The 15,952-nt window shown below is 46.3% G+C and overlaps 1 protein-coding gene and 1 long non-coding RNA gene across 7 annotated transcripts in view; one reads left to right on the top strand and one right to left on the bottom strand.

Moving 5' to 3' along the window:
• PPP1R16B (protein phosphatase 1 regulatory subunit 16B) overlaps positions 1–15,952 on the top strand; it is a 100,776-nt gene that overhangs the window by 25,247 nt on the left and 59,577 nt on the right. For all 4 annotated transcript variants that reach the window (XM_053199966.1, XM_027070084.2, XM_053199965.1 and 1 more), the window contains exon 2: positions 2,448–2,798. In XM_053199966.1, coding sequence (XP_053055941.1) covers positions 2,549–2,798 — 250 coding nt within the window. In that variant the 5' untranslated portion in view covers positions 2,448–2,548. The remainder of the gene's footprint in view (positions 1–2,447; positions 2,799–15,952) is intronic.
• LOC113602539 (uncharacterized) lies at positions 5,698–9,729 on the bottom strand. Of its 3 annotated transcripts, none has more exons than XR_003424013.2 (3): positions 9,187–9,729; positions 8,111–8,731; positions 5,698–7,112 (listed from the first exon to the last, which is right to left on the bottom strand). It is a non-coding gene; the product is annotated as an uncharacterized LOC113602539 (long non-coding RNA). The 3 variants fall into 3 exon arrangements; XR_008289107.1 differs by having other exon boundaries at positions 5,698–6,889; XR_008289106.1 differs by having other exon boundaries at positions 8,111–8,251.

The raw sequence follows: 15,952 nt of genomic DNA, 5'->3' as shown, positions 1-15,952 counted from the left end.
AGAGAGTGGGAGAGAGAGAATCCCAAGCAGGCTCTGTGCTGTCAGCGTGCAGAACCTGACCCGGGGCTTGAACTCATGAAACTGTGAGCTCATGACCTGAGCAGATATCAAGAGTAGGACGGTTAACCGACTGAGGCACCCAGGCGCCCCAAACCTACTCTGAATGGATTGCTAGGTTGTGTCAATGTCAGGGTCCCCGGTTGTGATCTTGTACTACAGTTTGGCAGGATGCTATCATAGGGATAAACTAGGTAAACGTTGCCTATTATTTGCCACAACTGCATGTGCATCTACAACATCTCAAAATAAAAATTTTAATAAATTAATTTAAAAAGCATTGCATGGGGGCCGCCTGGGAGGCTCAGCTGTTAAGCATCTGACTTCCGCTCAGGTCGTGATCTTGCAGTTGGTGAGTTCGAGCCCCACATCAGGTGAGCACGAGCCCCGCGTGGGGTGGGCTTGCGCCTCCCTTCTGGTGAGCTCCAGCCCCGATTCAGGTAAAAACACAAGCCCTAGGTGAGCCCCACTTTTCTCTCTCCACCCCCGCACTCCCCTCCCCTCATGCACTTGCATCTCTCTCTCTCTCTCTCTCTCAATAAAGAAATAAAGAAATAAAGCATTGCATGGTATTCAAAGCAAAACGAAACAAAAAGCAACCAAAGGCTGTAGGCCTGCTGTTTGTTTGTGTTTTTTTGTTTTGTTTTGTTTTGTTTTTTTGCTGAGTCTTACCTTCAGCTTCTGTTTACATTTGAATCAAGTTTACTCGGACCCTTAGGGCTTTTGCCCTCCAGCCTGGCCAAGCCAGCCCAAGCCAGCCCCTTCCCCATTTGCTTGTCTGCCCTCCAGACTGGGAGCTGGGAGGGACCAGAAGAACAACCTGGCCCAACCTGAGCTCCCAAGGGTCCAGGCTAAGGCTGAAGCCTGGTCTTTAGCGTCTGGAGGATGGACAGTCTGGGAGCAGAGCAGGGAACCCAGAAGACCAGTGATCAGTTCCTGAAGCCCAAGGCTATCCTGACCCCTTGGGACCAGCAGGCATTAAGGCATTATGCAAATGCAGACCTGCGCCAGTCTCCTGTCTAATTACCCAACAGCCCACAATCATCCACCAGCCTTGCTGTGGCTTCCCGGATGGGCTGCATGTACATGTCCCTGATCTTCTTCCTCCAAGCTGTTTCTGCTGTTAGTTGTATAACCCTTTTTGGTCAGCTCTCTTTATTCCTATCAGTTCTGGGAGGTGGCTACAACATTATAAAGGCAGGAAAACAGGCTTAAAGAGGTGCGAGTGATTATGCCAAGACCCTTTCCCTGTGTGTGAGAACCCATAGGGTCTGTGCTGAATGAGGGACAGGCACCCGCTGGAATGAGATTGAAATTTTGTCGACTTCGTGTTGTCCAGGAATCTATGAGAGCAAGAGGTGTGATTTGTTTATTTATTCTTTAAAAAAAATTTTTCTTTAACGCTTATTTATTATTATTGAGAGACAGAGAGACAGAGCATGAGCAGGGGAGGGGCAGAGAGAGGAGGAGACACAGACTCTGAAGGAGGCTCCCAGCTGTCAGCGCAGAGCCCTACGCGGGGCTTGAACTCACAAACCACAAGATCATGACCTGAGCCGAAGTCGGATGCTCAACCGACTGAACCACCCAGGCACCCCTATTGTTTATTTATTCTGAGAGAGAGAGAGAGAGAGAGCACAAGTGGGAGAAGGGCAGAGAGTGAGGGAGAGAGAGAATCTCAAGCAGGCTCCTAGCTGTTAGCATGGAGCCCAATGTGGGGCTCAAACTCACAAACTGTGAGATCGTGACCTGAGCTGAAACCAGGAGTCGAGGCATAACCGACTGGGCCACCTAGGCGACCCACAAAAGGCATGATTTAAAAGAAAAATTTAAGGTCACCCAAAGAAGAAAACTTGAACTAAGATGTTCTAGACTCCTGTAGGTAGGCAATTACCAAACTTGCCTAAAGGGGTCTTAGGACCCCTTTATGCTCTTAAAATTAAGGATCTCCAAGAGATTTTGTTTTTGTGGATTATATCTGTCAGTATTTACCATATTATAAATTAATACCGAGAAATGTAAAATATGGTATTAATTCCTTTAAAAATGACCAAAACCCTTTATGTGTTATAGCAGTATAACAAGCTCCTTATATGTTATAACACTATAACAACCTTCTGTGAAATAACAATGCAACCCCAAAAAAGCAGTAATTATGCGGCGCGACGGAGTAATCACGCAGCTAAGGCTGCAAGGGTCACCATATTGCCAATAGATAAGTGTATCAAATCAACGCTTTGCGCCCTAGACTTCCGCAACGTTATAGGCCAATTATATCTCAATTTTTAAAAAGGAATAAAATAGTGTTCTCAACACGGGGCGAGCGACACCCTCTGATCGGTGTTTTGAGCCTGACCGGCGTGTCCATCTGTGTCTCTCTCCCCGCACAGGCCCCACCATGAGGCCCCAGTCCCGCAGGAGCCCCCGCGCTCCGCTGGCACCCGGCGCACCGCGCTAGCGCCCCGCCGGGGTGTGGGGAGGCGCCAAGGCCATGGCCAGCCACGTGGACCTGTTGACGGAGCTGCAGCTGTTGGAGAAGGTGCCCACTCTGGAGCGGCTGCGCGCCGCCCAGAAGCGCCGGGCCCAGCAGCTCAAGAAGTGGGCGCAGTACGAGCAGGACTTGCAGCACCGCAAGCGGAAGCACGAGCGGAAGCGCAGCACGGGTGGCCGGCGGAAGAAGGTGTCCTTCGAGGCCAGCGTGGCCCTGCTGGAGGCCTCCCTGAGGAACGACGCCGAGGAAGGTAGGCCGCTCCGCCCTCGGCCCTGGGCGTCCCCCCCCTCCCCCCCGGGGCTGGCCTCCAGGGGCTGCGCGGCGGAGGGGTGCCGGTGGGGGTCTGGCCCCCTCCCAGGTTTGGGCAGTCCCCCGCAGGTGCTAGCAAGGGCGCTTACTTCGCGGGGCCTGAATTATCGGAGACTTTTTTTTTTTTTTTTAGCCTTTGGCTGATGAATTCCATGCTGATTTCCCTTCCCTTCGTGAATGTTTAGGACCCCCCACCCCCCACCCCACCCCTTGCGCATTTCTATTCCATGTGTGGTGAACAAATTCGATCTGGTCTTGCCCCTCCAAGAGCGCCATACTCGAGGATCTTGCATTTAAGGCCCTGTTGGGCGCCGCACCAGCGCCCAGGGCGCTCTGTGTGCGGTTGAGTTTTGTCTGGCCTTGGCTGCAGAGCGGGGCGGGTGTAGAGCGGTGGTTAATAGCACAGGCCGGAAGTTAGACTGCCCTCCCTTCTGAAGCTGGCTTTGTCTTTTAGACCCCCGGGTGACTCTGGCAAGTAGGCGGCTCACTTCGGTTCCCTGTGCCTTAGTTTGCCCCTCTGTAACGTGCGGATAAATGCTAGTATCCGCTGCAAGGCCTTGCTGTGAGCATGAAATGAGGGAATACCCCCGAGTTCTTGGGCATGGATAGTCCCTCATTCTGTGTGAGGAGTTATTAGTATGTTTTATTTTATTATGTTATGACTATAGTTTATTTCATTATATTTATATAATGAATATATATATATAACGTTTGTCTAATATACTATTTGTATGTGTAATTATGTTTATACATAGAGTGTTCATAAAGTCTAGAAACGGACAAATATATACAATGTTGTCTAGGACATTTTCACTCTATAAAGCGAACAAATAAATGAGCACGAACACACATAGAACAAACAAATGAACACGAACACATATAGATACACTCATAGAATCCGTTTCCAGATTTTATGGATACCCTGTACTTGTTACATTTGACTTAATTATGGTATTATCTGTCCTCCATCCAGATATCACAATACCCTAAAGACACGTGTAATAGGCACCCATGTTACAGATAGGGAAACTGAGACCCAGAGAGGTTCAGAGCCTTGACCAAGGTGGCAAAGCTGGGACCAGAAAGCTCAGGATGCCAGCTGTTGTCGCTGGTCTCATGGCCTCGTGGGTTTGTTTCCCGTTATATGAATGACTGGAGGATCCATGATTTGACCAAAGCTCTCTTCTCTGAACGTGCCCGGTCCTTGTGCAGCTGAGGTTTGCATATGTGTCCTGTGCCCCCTCCAGTCCCCTCCTTCTGTACAGGAGTCCTTTCTGGCTGTCCCTGGAGAGGCCTAGCCATGCTTCCTGGGTCCCTCCGGCCTCCTCCTGCCTCTGCACACCCTCAGACACGTGGTGCTAAAATAGTTGTTGAAAGAGGGACGGCACTTTCTGCACTAGAGGGTGTTGGGTTTTTCGCACATTGCTCCTCAGGTTCTAGCACCTTCTGAGAAGCACAGTTCTAATGCCCCGGCTATGGTGTTCTGGGAACTGAGCAGAAGCATTCCTGGAACCACTCAGCTGGAAACCGTGCAGCTGAGAGCCTGGGGTGAGCAGCCTGGGGGGGGGGGGGGAGGGGTGGGGAGAGAGAGAGAGAGAGAGGGAGAGGCTTGAAATGTCAGGCTCGGGGGACCGGCCCTGCGAGGCTCCTTCCCACACGAGATTTGCTGGGTGACGCGGCAGACCCATCCCACTCAGTGGGCGACACATCAATGATGTCTGATTTTTGTCGTGGGTGGCGGTTCATCATCTCTTCTTTTGCCGCTCGTCTTTTCTTCCCTCTTTCCCTGACAAAGCCCCACTCCCCTCCCTGAAGGGGCTCTGTGAGCTGGCTGACAGCTCAGAACAGGGGCGCCTGCCCGGCCCCAGCGTGGGCCCCACACCCTCATAGGCGCCCACGTGCCGCTGAGAAGGAGCCCTGGGCTCGGGGCCAGGACCGTGAGCCCCCTTGGCCTTGCGTGCGATCTGGAGCGGCTTGTTACACCTCTCTGGTCCAGTTTCTGGGTCTGTAAAATGGAGTTTTGAACCTTGTCCTCAAGGGGGGGGGGGTGTGGCAAGAATTAGACAAGATGCTGAATGTGACAGCTGTCTGAAAAGTGACGCTGAACGCAGCCCCAGGGTGGTGGGCATTTTAACCCGCTTTTCCCCCTGTGTGTGTGTGTGTGTGTGTGTGTGTGTGTGTGTGTGTGTTTTAACACACTTTTTAAAGAACCCAAATATCCATAAACACATTCTTCTTCTAAAACTCAACACAGAGGCATACACAGGGTCCCTCCCTCCACCTCTTCGTTCTTTCTGTTACTTTGATGTGCTTCCTTCCAGGTGCTTTTCTCATTTACCTGTGTGTTTGTAGACTTGGAGAATTCGAGAGGCCACGAATTGGGGTTTTTTGTTTTTGTTTTTTTTTAATGTTCCTATGTTTTTGAGAGAAAGAGAGAGACAGAGTGCGAGTGGGGGAGGGGCAGGGAAAGAGGGAGACACAGCATCTGAAACAGGCTCCAGGCTCCAAGCCGTCAGCCCAGAGCCCGACGCGGGGCTCGAACTCATGAACCGCCCGATCGTGACCTGAGCCGAAGTCAGACGCCTTACCGACTGAGCCACCCAGGCGCCCCTGTTTTTGTTTTGTTTTTACCCAAATGATGATACGCTGGATACGTTACTCTGCAATTTGTTTTTCCACCCACGTTTCTCCAACGTGTCTTGGAGGTGTTTTCATGCCGGTACCCCGGGATAATAGATCTGTATTATTCTTTTTAACTGCTGTGTAGTATTCCGTGGTATGGATTCACCAGAATTTAAACAAAAATCTTTTTTTAATATTTATTTTTGAGAAAGAGAGAGAGAGGCAGACACAGAATCCGAAACAGGCTCCAGGCTCCGAGCTGTCAGCCCAGAGCCCGACGCGGGGCTCGAACTCCCGAACCGCGAGATCATGACCTGAGCCGAAGTCAGACGCTCAACCGACTGAGCCACTTAGGCACCCCATCAGCAGAATTTTTGAACTGGTTCCTCATTGATAGGCGTGGAGGCTTCCTCAGTAGTTTTGCTTTGGCCCAAGTGAACGTTCCGTGCACACAGGCAGCTGTGTCTCAAGGACGGACGTGGGAAAATGGAAGAGCCGGAGGCAAGGACATGTGTATTCAATTTGAATGAGCAAAGTGCTGGCCCCTGGGGCCAGCCGAGCGAGGATGGACGGCCAGCATACTGGGCGCTGTGGTGGGCCGTGGGGTGGGGTGAGCGGTCCCACCGGGGTCCTCAGGCGGCTGGGTTTGGGCAGGGGCGTGAAGCTTCCATCAGGCAGCCGGCAGTCTGGCCGGGCTACGCTCAGCTCCCTGGCAGCATGACAGAGCCCGCTGCTCCCAGCTGGCTGCGATGGTTTCTATGTGCCGGTAGAGCTGGTGTTGGGGAGGCTGCAGGGGCGTCAGCTCGCGGCGGGATGGGAATGGGGGTGGCAGCTCCCCCGCTCCCTTCAGCTCACAGCAGTGGCTGAGTCAACCTTCTCCACCTGCCAGGGCAATGTGAGTCGACCCAGAGAAAGGCAGCGTTGGGGAGGGACTCTCTGTATTTCCTTCTCTGGCTCTGCATTGCCTTCAGGCTAACGTCCGGGCACCAGGGACCCTCCTTGGCCTTGGACCTGCCTGAATCCCACCCTCAGGCGCCCTCTGCCCAGCATCGCCCCATCCTCCAGCCATCTCCCGTTCTTCCCATACGCCATGCGTTCTCTTACCTCCCCGCCTTTGTATATGCAGACCCCTCTGTCTGGAACACTCTTTCCCCTGACTCCTGTAACCCTAGGGGTTGGGTCTTGAGTCTTGGGGAGCTGTCTGTGAGCCTTCTCTGCACCCCACTGCACCGCCAGTGAGAGCAGTAACTGAATAGACAAGCTGGCGTTTACTGACAGGCTGTGCGGTGTCGTGGCCAAGAGTAGGCACTCCAGAGCCATTTCTCCAGGATTCAGATCCCACCTCTGCTGTGTCCCAGCTGTGCAATCGTGGGAAGGTTACTAAACTTCTTGGGGCCTCAGTTTCCCTGTCTGTGAAAATGAAGATGATATAATACACCTGCCTCAGAAAGTTGTCCTGGAGCTGGGGAGCCAGGGTGGCTCAGTTGGTTAAGCGTCCGACTTCGGCTCAGGCCATGATCTTATGGTTCGTGGATTTGAGCCCCGCGTCGGGCTCTGTGCTGGCCGCTCAGAGCCTGGAGCCTGCTTCGGATTCTATGTCTCCCTCTCTCTTTGCCTCTCTCCTGCTTGTGCTCTGTCTCTCAAAAATAAATAAAAACGTTAAAAAAAAAGAAAAAAAAAAGTTGTCCTGGGGTTAAATCGACTTTACAGATGTTGGAGTGGCATGCTAAGGAGCAGATAAGTGCTATAAATTGTTGCAATTCTGCATTATGCGTGGTCTCCACTTACATAATCCGTTACTAGTATATACACCGATTGTCATCATTACTAGTATTTATCGAGTGCTTACTTGATGACGTATCAGACGTCATCTCAGTTCATCCTCACAACAACCCTCTGAGATAGAGAGTCAAATCCCATTGTTTAAAAACAGCTCTATTGAGTTTTAATTTACATATCGCAGAATGTGCCCATTTTAAGGGTGCGATTCAATAATTTTCAAGACATTTACAGAGTTGTGCCCCCATCACCACAACCCGAGTTTTGAACATTCCGTCACCCCAAAAAGACACTTTGTGCCCACTTGTAGTCACTCCTGTCCCCAGCCCCAGGCAACCACTAGTCTGTTTTCTGCCTCTATCTTTGCCTTTTCTGGAATGTTCCACGTACATGGACTCAGCTAATATGTGATCTTTTGCGATTGGCTTGTTTCATTTAGAGTAATGTTTTCAGGGTGCGTTCAGGTTGTGGCATGTATCAGGACTTTCTTCCTTTTATCGCCCTTTGGTATTCCATCGTATGGATATGGCGCATTTGTTTCTCCGTTCACCGGTTGAGGAACATTTGGATCGCTTCCACCTTGAGTTATGATGAATAATGCTGCTAAGAACAGTTGTGTGGAATTGCTGGGTCACATGGCAAATTTCTGTTTAGGAAACCGGTAACCTGTTTTCCAAAATGGCTGTACCATTTTGCGTTCTCCAACTTCAGTTTGGCTGTGTCACTTGCCAAAGATCTCTTAAGTTTTTAGTGTCAGACCTGGAACTTGAACCCAGATCTGGTGTCTCCGAAGTCCGTGCTTTTAGCATCTCCTGCTTTGGATTTTCCTGAGAAAACGAGAGAGCCACTCACCTGTGGTTCTGATCTGTCTCTCCCAGGGCCTTAAGGCCCTGCTGCTTCTGCTGGCCTCTTGGGCCCTTTGGATCGGAGGGGTCCCCGGATAAGCTCTTCATCCCTAGCTGTCACCTTTTCCATGGCCACATGAGCGAGCCTCTGTTGAAACCACCGAACATTTGTTAAGTTGTCAGGGCTTCTGTTCTCTCAGAATGTGCAGGATTTTCTTTATGGAAACTCTGTTCACATTCCCAAAAAAAGTTTGAGTGGTTCTTCTATAGCCTAATTTTAACTCTTCAACTGTTATTCATTCTCACGGTAAAGGTTTTCAAACTTTTTTTTTTTTTCAAGCAGTGGAAACTTTTATGTGAAATTATGCAGAAACTCAATGTGTAACATGCACGAAAGAGCCAGTCTGGCTGAGGTTGTTGGGGGGGCAGGTGTTGTGGCTACTGGCCCCTCATCCACCATCTGCCCTTCGGACCTCTCCCCGGCACGCAGGTGCACTGACGGACATCTGGCCTCCGCACGTTGTGCTTAAACGGTCGACTCATCCAAAGGAAATACAGGTCTGACTTTCACTTTTGATGATTTTCAAAAGGGAAGTTTCTCTTCTCTTAATTATAAAAATCATTCATCCTTGTAGGAAATTGTTAAAGTACAGAAAAAAAAAACCATTAAGACAGTAAAATCAAGATACCCAAAACAGCAACAACTATCAGTAACATTTTGGTATTTTCCTATTACTCAGGGTCCTGATAGGAAAGAAATGGTGCCCTGACATGAGGTAGTTTGAGAAAAGTTTAATAAAGGGGCAATGGCCAAAAAGCTTAGGGCAATAGTTCTCAACCTTTTTGGTCTCAGGGCCCCTTTATATTATTAAAAACTGAGAACTCTTAAGAGCTTTTGTTTACCTGGGTTCTGTGTTGATATTTACCACTAGAAATGAAAGCTGAGTAATTAAAATAAACATGTGCTCATTAAACCATAAACACCAAGTTATCTATTGTTATCTAGACGCTAGTTATCTAGTTATCTATTGCTACATAGTACAGGAGCTCAAAATTTAGCAGCTTAAAACAATAAACACTTACTGTCTCACACAATTTCCGTGGATCAAGAATCTGGGGCCAACGGAGCTTGGGTGGTTCTAGCTTAGGGTCTCTCACAAGGTTGCAGACACCCCAAGGCCTAATGAAGCTGGAATAGCTGTGTCCAAGATGGCGCACTCGCATGGCTCTTGGCAGGAGGCCTCCGATTCTTGCCATATAACCCTCTTCACAGGGCTGCTTGAGTGTCTTCGGAACATGGCGGCTGGCCTTCTTCAGAGTGAGTGATCCGAGAGAGCAAGGGGGAAACCACAATGCCTTTTATGATCTAGACTTTTAAGTCACATATCATCCCTTCTGCCATATTGTGTTCATTAGAGATGAGTCACTAAATCGTTCAAAGGTAGGGGGATGAGGCTTCACCTCTTGAAGGGAGGAGAAAGGGTGGGCATGTTCCAAAACTACCACACATGTTAACATAAATGTTTTTATGAAAAATACTGATATTTCTCAAAACAAAAAACATAGAGTAGCCTTGTTTTATACTTTTGCAAATCTTTGTAAGGTCTGGCTTAAAAGAAGGTGGCTGGATTTTTTTTTAATCTGCTTTTGCTTCTCTCTGTTGTGATATATTATTTTGGTTAAAGTAAGTGGACAAAATCTTACTTCACACAGATATGTTGGAAAATAGAGGAAATATTTTAATTGCCTTTTCAGATAATTGTGGATATTCTTTAATACTCAACTCAACAGGTGGTAGTTTTTTCTTATTTTATTTTATTTTTTAGTTTTTAGTTTATTTTTATTTGAGAGAAGGATAGAGAGCAAGCAGGAGAGGGACAGAGAGGGAGACAGAATCCCAAGCAGGCTCTGCACTGCCAGCACAGAGCCTGATGTGGGGCTCGAACTCACGAATTGTGAGATCATGACCTGAGCTGAGGTCGAGTCAGACGCTTAACTGACTGAGCCACCCAGGCGTCCCAACAGGTGATAGTTTCTTGATGATTAATCTCAATGTGGAATCTGAAACCATATGAAGTTTTAGCTTTTCTTAACTTTGTTATGTTAAAATCCATTGGTGGCTTTGCGTTTTGAATGGCTCTTTTATCCATACCTATTTTTTTTAAATGTAATGTATTATCTGTTAGAAAATATTAGCTCATTTCTTGGGGGATATTACACCAAAAGTACAAGCAACAAAAGGAAAAAATAAGCAGGTGGGCCTATATCAAACCCAAAAGCTTATCCACAGCAAAAGAAACAGTCAACAAAAGAAGAAGCAAATTACGGAGTGGGAGAAAGTGTTTGCAAACTATGTATTAGATAGGGGGTTAATATCCAACATATATAAAGAACTCATACAACTCAATAGCAGAAGGCCCAAACGATCCAATGAAAAATGGGCAGAGGACCTGAATAGACATTTTCCCAAAGAAGACCTGTAGACGGCCAACAGACACGTGATAAGATGCTCAACATCACTCCTCATTAGGCAGATGAAGATCAAAGCCACAATGAGGTATCACTTCATTTAAGACACAGAAGAACTATAATGACTTTGTGCCCATAGTAATAGCAAGGTAGATGGAGCAAAGAACCAAACCAAGAGAAAGCCCTGGGACACCTCAGATGCTATGTGCTGAGCCAAGAAGAGAAGGAAGGGGACCAGTAGTCATCTGCCAGGTGGAAGAAAGACACCTAGGGTGGTGTGGCATCTCAGAAGCCTAGGGAGGGAGGCATTTTTATTTTATTTTATTTTATTTTATTTTATTTTATTTTATTTTATTTTATTTTATTTTATTTCATTTTTATTTTTTATTTTTATTTTTATTTTTTTTTGAGGGAGGCATTTTTAGAAGAAAGGTCTGTTGGTTGACTCAGATGTTGCTTAGAGGTCGACAGTTTTTTATTGTCTTAATACGGTCTTTGCAAAGGAGATTTTTAATGACGCCCTCAATCTCCCTCGTCTGAATGTACCAAAATGTACGTAACCACTCCCTATGATTGGATTTTCAGGTGGTTTCCAATTTTTGCTACTATAAATGATGCCATAGTGATTATCATTGTTTATCTTCGTATGAAAGTATCTGGTCACGACTTTGGTTATTTACTTTGGGTAGATTCGAGGTTCATAGATTTGCGATATAAACATCTGCAAGGCTTTGGTATAAATTGCTTATTTGGTTAGTTTGCACCTCCCTCAGCCCGTGTCCAGCCTTGCCTCCCCTCTGCCTTGCTCATTGACACTGCTGGATGAACAGAAAGCTGACAGATTCAATATAGGGAAAATAGTTCTGTTGTCTTAATTCATATATAACTAAGAAGTTTAATGTTTATTTATTTTTGAGAGTGAGAGAGAGAGAGAGAGCACGAGCAGGGGAGGGGCAGAGAAAGAGACACACACACACACACACAGAATCTGAAACAGGCTCCAGACTTTGAGCTATCGGCACAGAGTCTGATGTGGGGCTCGAACTCACGAACCCTGAGATCATGACCTGAGCCAAAGTCAGATGGTTAACCGACTGAGCCACCCAGGCGCCCTGAGAAGTTTAAGGTTGAATACCTATTCATAGGCTTACTGGGCATTCATTTCTTTATTTCTCCAAATTGTCTATTTTTTTGTGTCTCCATTTGTTCTACTAGCTTGTTTCTTTTTCTTAATTGATTTCAATGACGGGGTAATGTTTGTGGGTGACAGAGGAGAGAAAAGGAGGAGAGACAGCATGAAAATGGTGGGGAGGATGTCAACCCTGTGCTGTCATGTATGATGCACACACTTTCTCAGAGAGAGTGTGTGTGTGTATGTGTGTGTGTGTGTGTGTTTGCTTTAACATTTTGTGTATAGATCGTTTTTATGTAGTTAAATCTAATGATATTGGCTTTTTTTCTTCATTATTTTGTTCTTTGCTTTTATCCCTTTAAAGCAGGGTGACAAAACTATGGCTTGAATGCCACCGTCTGTTTTTGTAAATAAAATGTTATTGGAACACGGCCACACCCAGCCATTTACATATTGTCTATGGCTGCTTTCACACGACAATGACAGTGTTAGGTGATGGCAACAGAGACCACGGGACCTGTAAAGATGAAAATATGCCCTTTACAGAAAAACGTTTGCTGACTCTTGCTGTAAAGTGTTTCTTCATCCAGTGTTGTATATTAACCTACATGCTCTTCTAGATTTTCGTGGCCTTTTGTAAATAAATTAAACACTTAATTCTTTTGGGACTCGTTACAGCGTAAAGTAGTAAATGAAAATCTGTCTATATCCATTTTGTTTCCAAGGCATTATCAATTGTCCGGCTTCCTTCCCTTGCCGGGGAGTATGTGATGCCACGCTCGTACTCTGAGCCTCGTCGGTGAAGAAGGGTGACTTTCCAAGCTGTTTATTGTGTTCCAGCAATCTGATTCTGTGCCAGTTACGCAATGTTTTGATCCTAGCTTTCTAGTGTGGCTTCATATACGAGAGAACAAGTCCTTCCTCAAATTGCTCGTCTTTTGCAAAATGTTCTCGGTTATTTTCAGTCGTACACGTCACATTTAAGAACTTTCGGTCAAGCTTTCCCACTAGAGCTCAAAAATAGATTCCTCCAACATTGATTAATATTGTAGATCGGTAGAGAGTTTCGGTTTCACGAGATGCAGAGAATTCTGGAGATCGATGGCGGTGATGGTTGTATGACATTGTGAATGTATTTAATACCATCGAACTGGACACTTGAAAATAATGAAGCCGGTAGATTTTGTGTGTATTTTACCACAATTAAACAAATGAAAAACATTAAAAAACAACCCCCCCCCCCCCCATTTAGCCAGGGGCTGGAGGGAAGGGAGAAGGGGGAAGTCATTGTCTAATGGGTCCAGAGCTTCGGTTGGGGAGATGGAAAAAGTCATAGGGATGGATGGTGGTTTCGGGTGCACGGTAATGTGAATGTGATTAATGTCACTGAACCATACACTAAAAAGTGGCTGATATGGTGAGTTGTATCTTCTGTATATTTTACCACAATTGAAAAAAATTCATTTGGGCCAAACTGATTCCCTTGTCATGAGTTTTGTCTAAGCAGGCCAATGGCACCTGTTTCTACTGGGCAAGTATTCTTTTTTTTTTTTTTTAATGTTTTCTTTGATGTTTATTTTTGACAGGGAAAAACAGAGCATGACTGGGAGAGGGGCAGAGAGGGAGACACAGAATCGGAAGCAGGCTCCAGGTTCTGAGCTGTCAGCACAGAGCCCGACGCGGGGCTTGAACTCAAGAGCCGTGAGGTCATGACTTGAGCTAAAGCCAGACGCTTAACCGAATGAGCCGCCCAGGCACCCCTGGGCAAGTATTCTTTTATGCCCTCTAGGAAAGCTACAGATTTTTTTTTTCTGTTACCATATAAGTCCTGTTTATGTCTTGAAAGGATGGCTTTAAGTTTTTATGTATTAATTTTGTGGAAAGCCATTTTACTGTCTCATATTTTTTCAGTCGGTGCTTTTAGGGCTTTTGTGTAGAAAATAACCTTATTTGCAGATGATAAGGTTATCTGTTCATTCTGGTATTTCACTGAGGCTGTCATGCCTATAACCTCTGCTCCCACCTCTTCTCTCTAGGCTAACAACCCCCTGTTCCTTTTACGGATTTTTATAAGATGTGACTTTGAGGTTTGTGAACATGCTCTCCTTTGTCTATAGCTTTCCCGAGTCTGATCTGGCTCACCCTCAGGTGGATGGAACTGTCAGTTTCCTCATTCTGGTTGAGTGTGTCTATTCGTATGGCCCAAATTTCCATTGGCTTTTTGGCCAGCTGTCAACTCATATGGTATTTATAAGAAACTAAAACCCTCAAGTGGGTGTCCCATTAGTGAAGTTATATCTTCCCCATCCTGTTGTTATGCAAGTGACTTTATTTTTGTCTTTAAAAAATGTTTATTTTATTTATTTTGAGACAGAGAGCATAAGCGGGGGGAGAGGCGTAGAGAGAGAGGAGAGGGAGAGAGAATCCCAAGCAGCCTCCACACCTCAGCACAGAGCCCAAGGAGGGACTCCATCCCATGAACTGCAAGATCATGATGTGAGCCGAAATCAAGGGCCACTTAACCAACTGAGCTAACACTGAGTGCTTTTTTAAAAAAACTATCTGTCGAAGTATATTTTTCATACAGAAAATGACAAAATTGGTTCCATTTTCATAAGTTGTGTGTGCCTATGTAACTCGTCCTCCCTCTGAGCAATGGAACATCGCTGGCACTCTAGAAGCCTTGTAGGACACACAGGTGATTTTCAACACTGAAGTCGAGACTCTAAATTTATCTTGTTGAATTTTGAGCCCATTATCCACATGCTCAAAAATTTGGACTTTGAATGATATAGTAAGACTTCTGTGCGACCAGTGACAGGAAATCCAACTCAAACTAATTTAAGCCTATGTGGCTACAGGGGGCCACCAAAAAGTGTCTCTGAATAATAGATCACTGTCAGCAGCTCAAAGTGTGTATTTTGTCCTTACAGTAACCTCCTTAGGAATAATTTCTCTTTCCAACAGTCTCCCAGGTTCACCAAGTCCCAGAATTGAATCTCATTGGCCAAGATGCCTACCTCGGAGCCAATCACAGGGGCTTGAGCGTGGATACAATGCTGTGATTGGTCTGATCTAAGTCACGTGCCCACCCCTGAAGTCAGCTCCTTCCAAAACACATGGCCTGACACTTGGAGATATGTTATACCTGCCCCAGGGAAAATTGGGATGCTGTTACCAGCAGGAGGGAGGATGGATTATGGGCAGGCCATAATTAAATATGTCCACCTTAGATGAAATATTCACCGGCACTTTCTATTCCGTGCCATTCACAAACACAATGAAATCAGCATTTGCCTTCTACCCCAGAGTTAGTTGTTCAGTAGAACTTTTTCTGATGATGAAAATGCGCTGTCTGTTACGGTAGCTGCTTGAGCACTTAAAATGTGACTAGGAGCCTGAGGAACTGAAGTTTTGATTTTATTTAATTTAAAATCATTTTAGGAGTCCCCTGTGACTAGGCTACAGGTCACTGTATCAGACAACACAGTCCTGGACCCCATCTAAATCCTTGATAAGAATGTTAAGCAGGCTACAGCCAAGGAGAGCCTGGGACGCAACCAAAGACCCTGCTCCTTATTCATGTATCCGAGCCAATCATTACCCATCAGGGATAGTTGTTTATCTGAAATGAATTTAACTATACTGTTTTTGTAGTTGGTATGTGGGAACAATAGCAGGAGTCTCCACTATAAAAAAAAAAAAACAACAAGAGACCCAGAAGAAATTTTCCTCGGAGGATTGAATTATAACAAAACATGCAATGGATCAGGGTAGAATTTCACGCACAGACATTCATGAAACACAGTCTGGACATCTCCAGACTGGCAACAGTGGTTCAGTAGTGAACAGGAGGCTGGGTCAGGCCATAATGGAGTTCAGAGTCTAGCAAAGTCAGCATTTGAAGAGTGGATTGTGTTAGAGAGCCTTGTGAAGAACAGATGCCTAAATAGAGGAGGCTAGGAGATCACCGATGAGCAAGGCCATCTAAATACTGTCCAGGGGTCGGGACAATGTGACCAACAACTTTTGAAGGTCACCGCCCGTTGGGAAGGCATTGTGATTATGAAAAAGGAGACTTCAACCCGTCTGGATACAATGCCGTTAAACGTGATGATCATGTACTTCCTTGCGGCCCTCTGATTATAACTTGGCTTCGCAGCCAGGTCTGCCTACAGGCGCAGAATGAGTTGCCCATGCTTCAGTGAATTTCTGGAGTGCAAGACAATTCCTATCCTCAAGGGAGAC

The sequence above is a fragment of the Acinonyx jubatus genome, chromosome A3 (genome assembly GCF_027475565.1).
Source record: "Acinonyx jubatus isolate Ajub_Pintada_27869175 chromosome A3, VMU_Ajub_asm_v1.0, whole genome shotgun sequence".
Lineage (NCBI taxonomy): Eukaryota > Metazoa > Chordata > Mammalia > Carnivora > Felidae > Acinonyx > Acinonyx jubatus.
The sequence above is the reverse complement of the archived record's forward strand: the minus strand, read 5'-3'. Positions and strand labels throughout refer to the sequence as shown.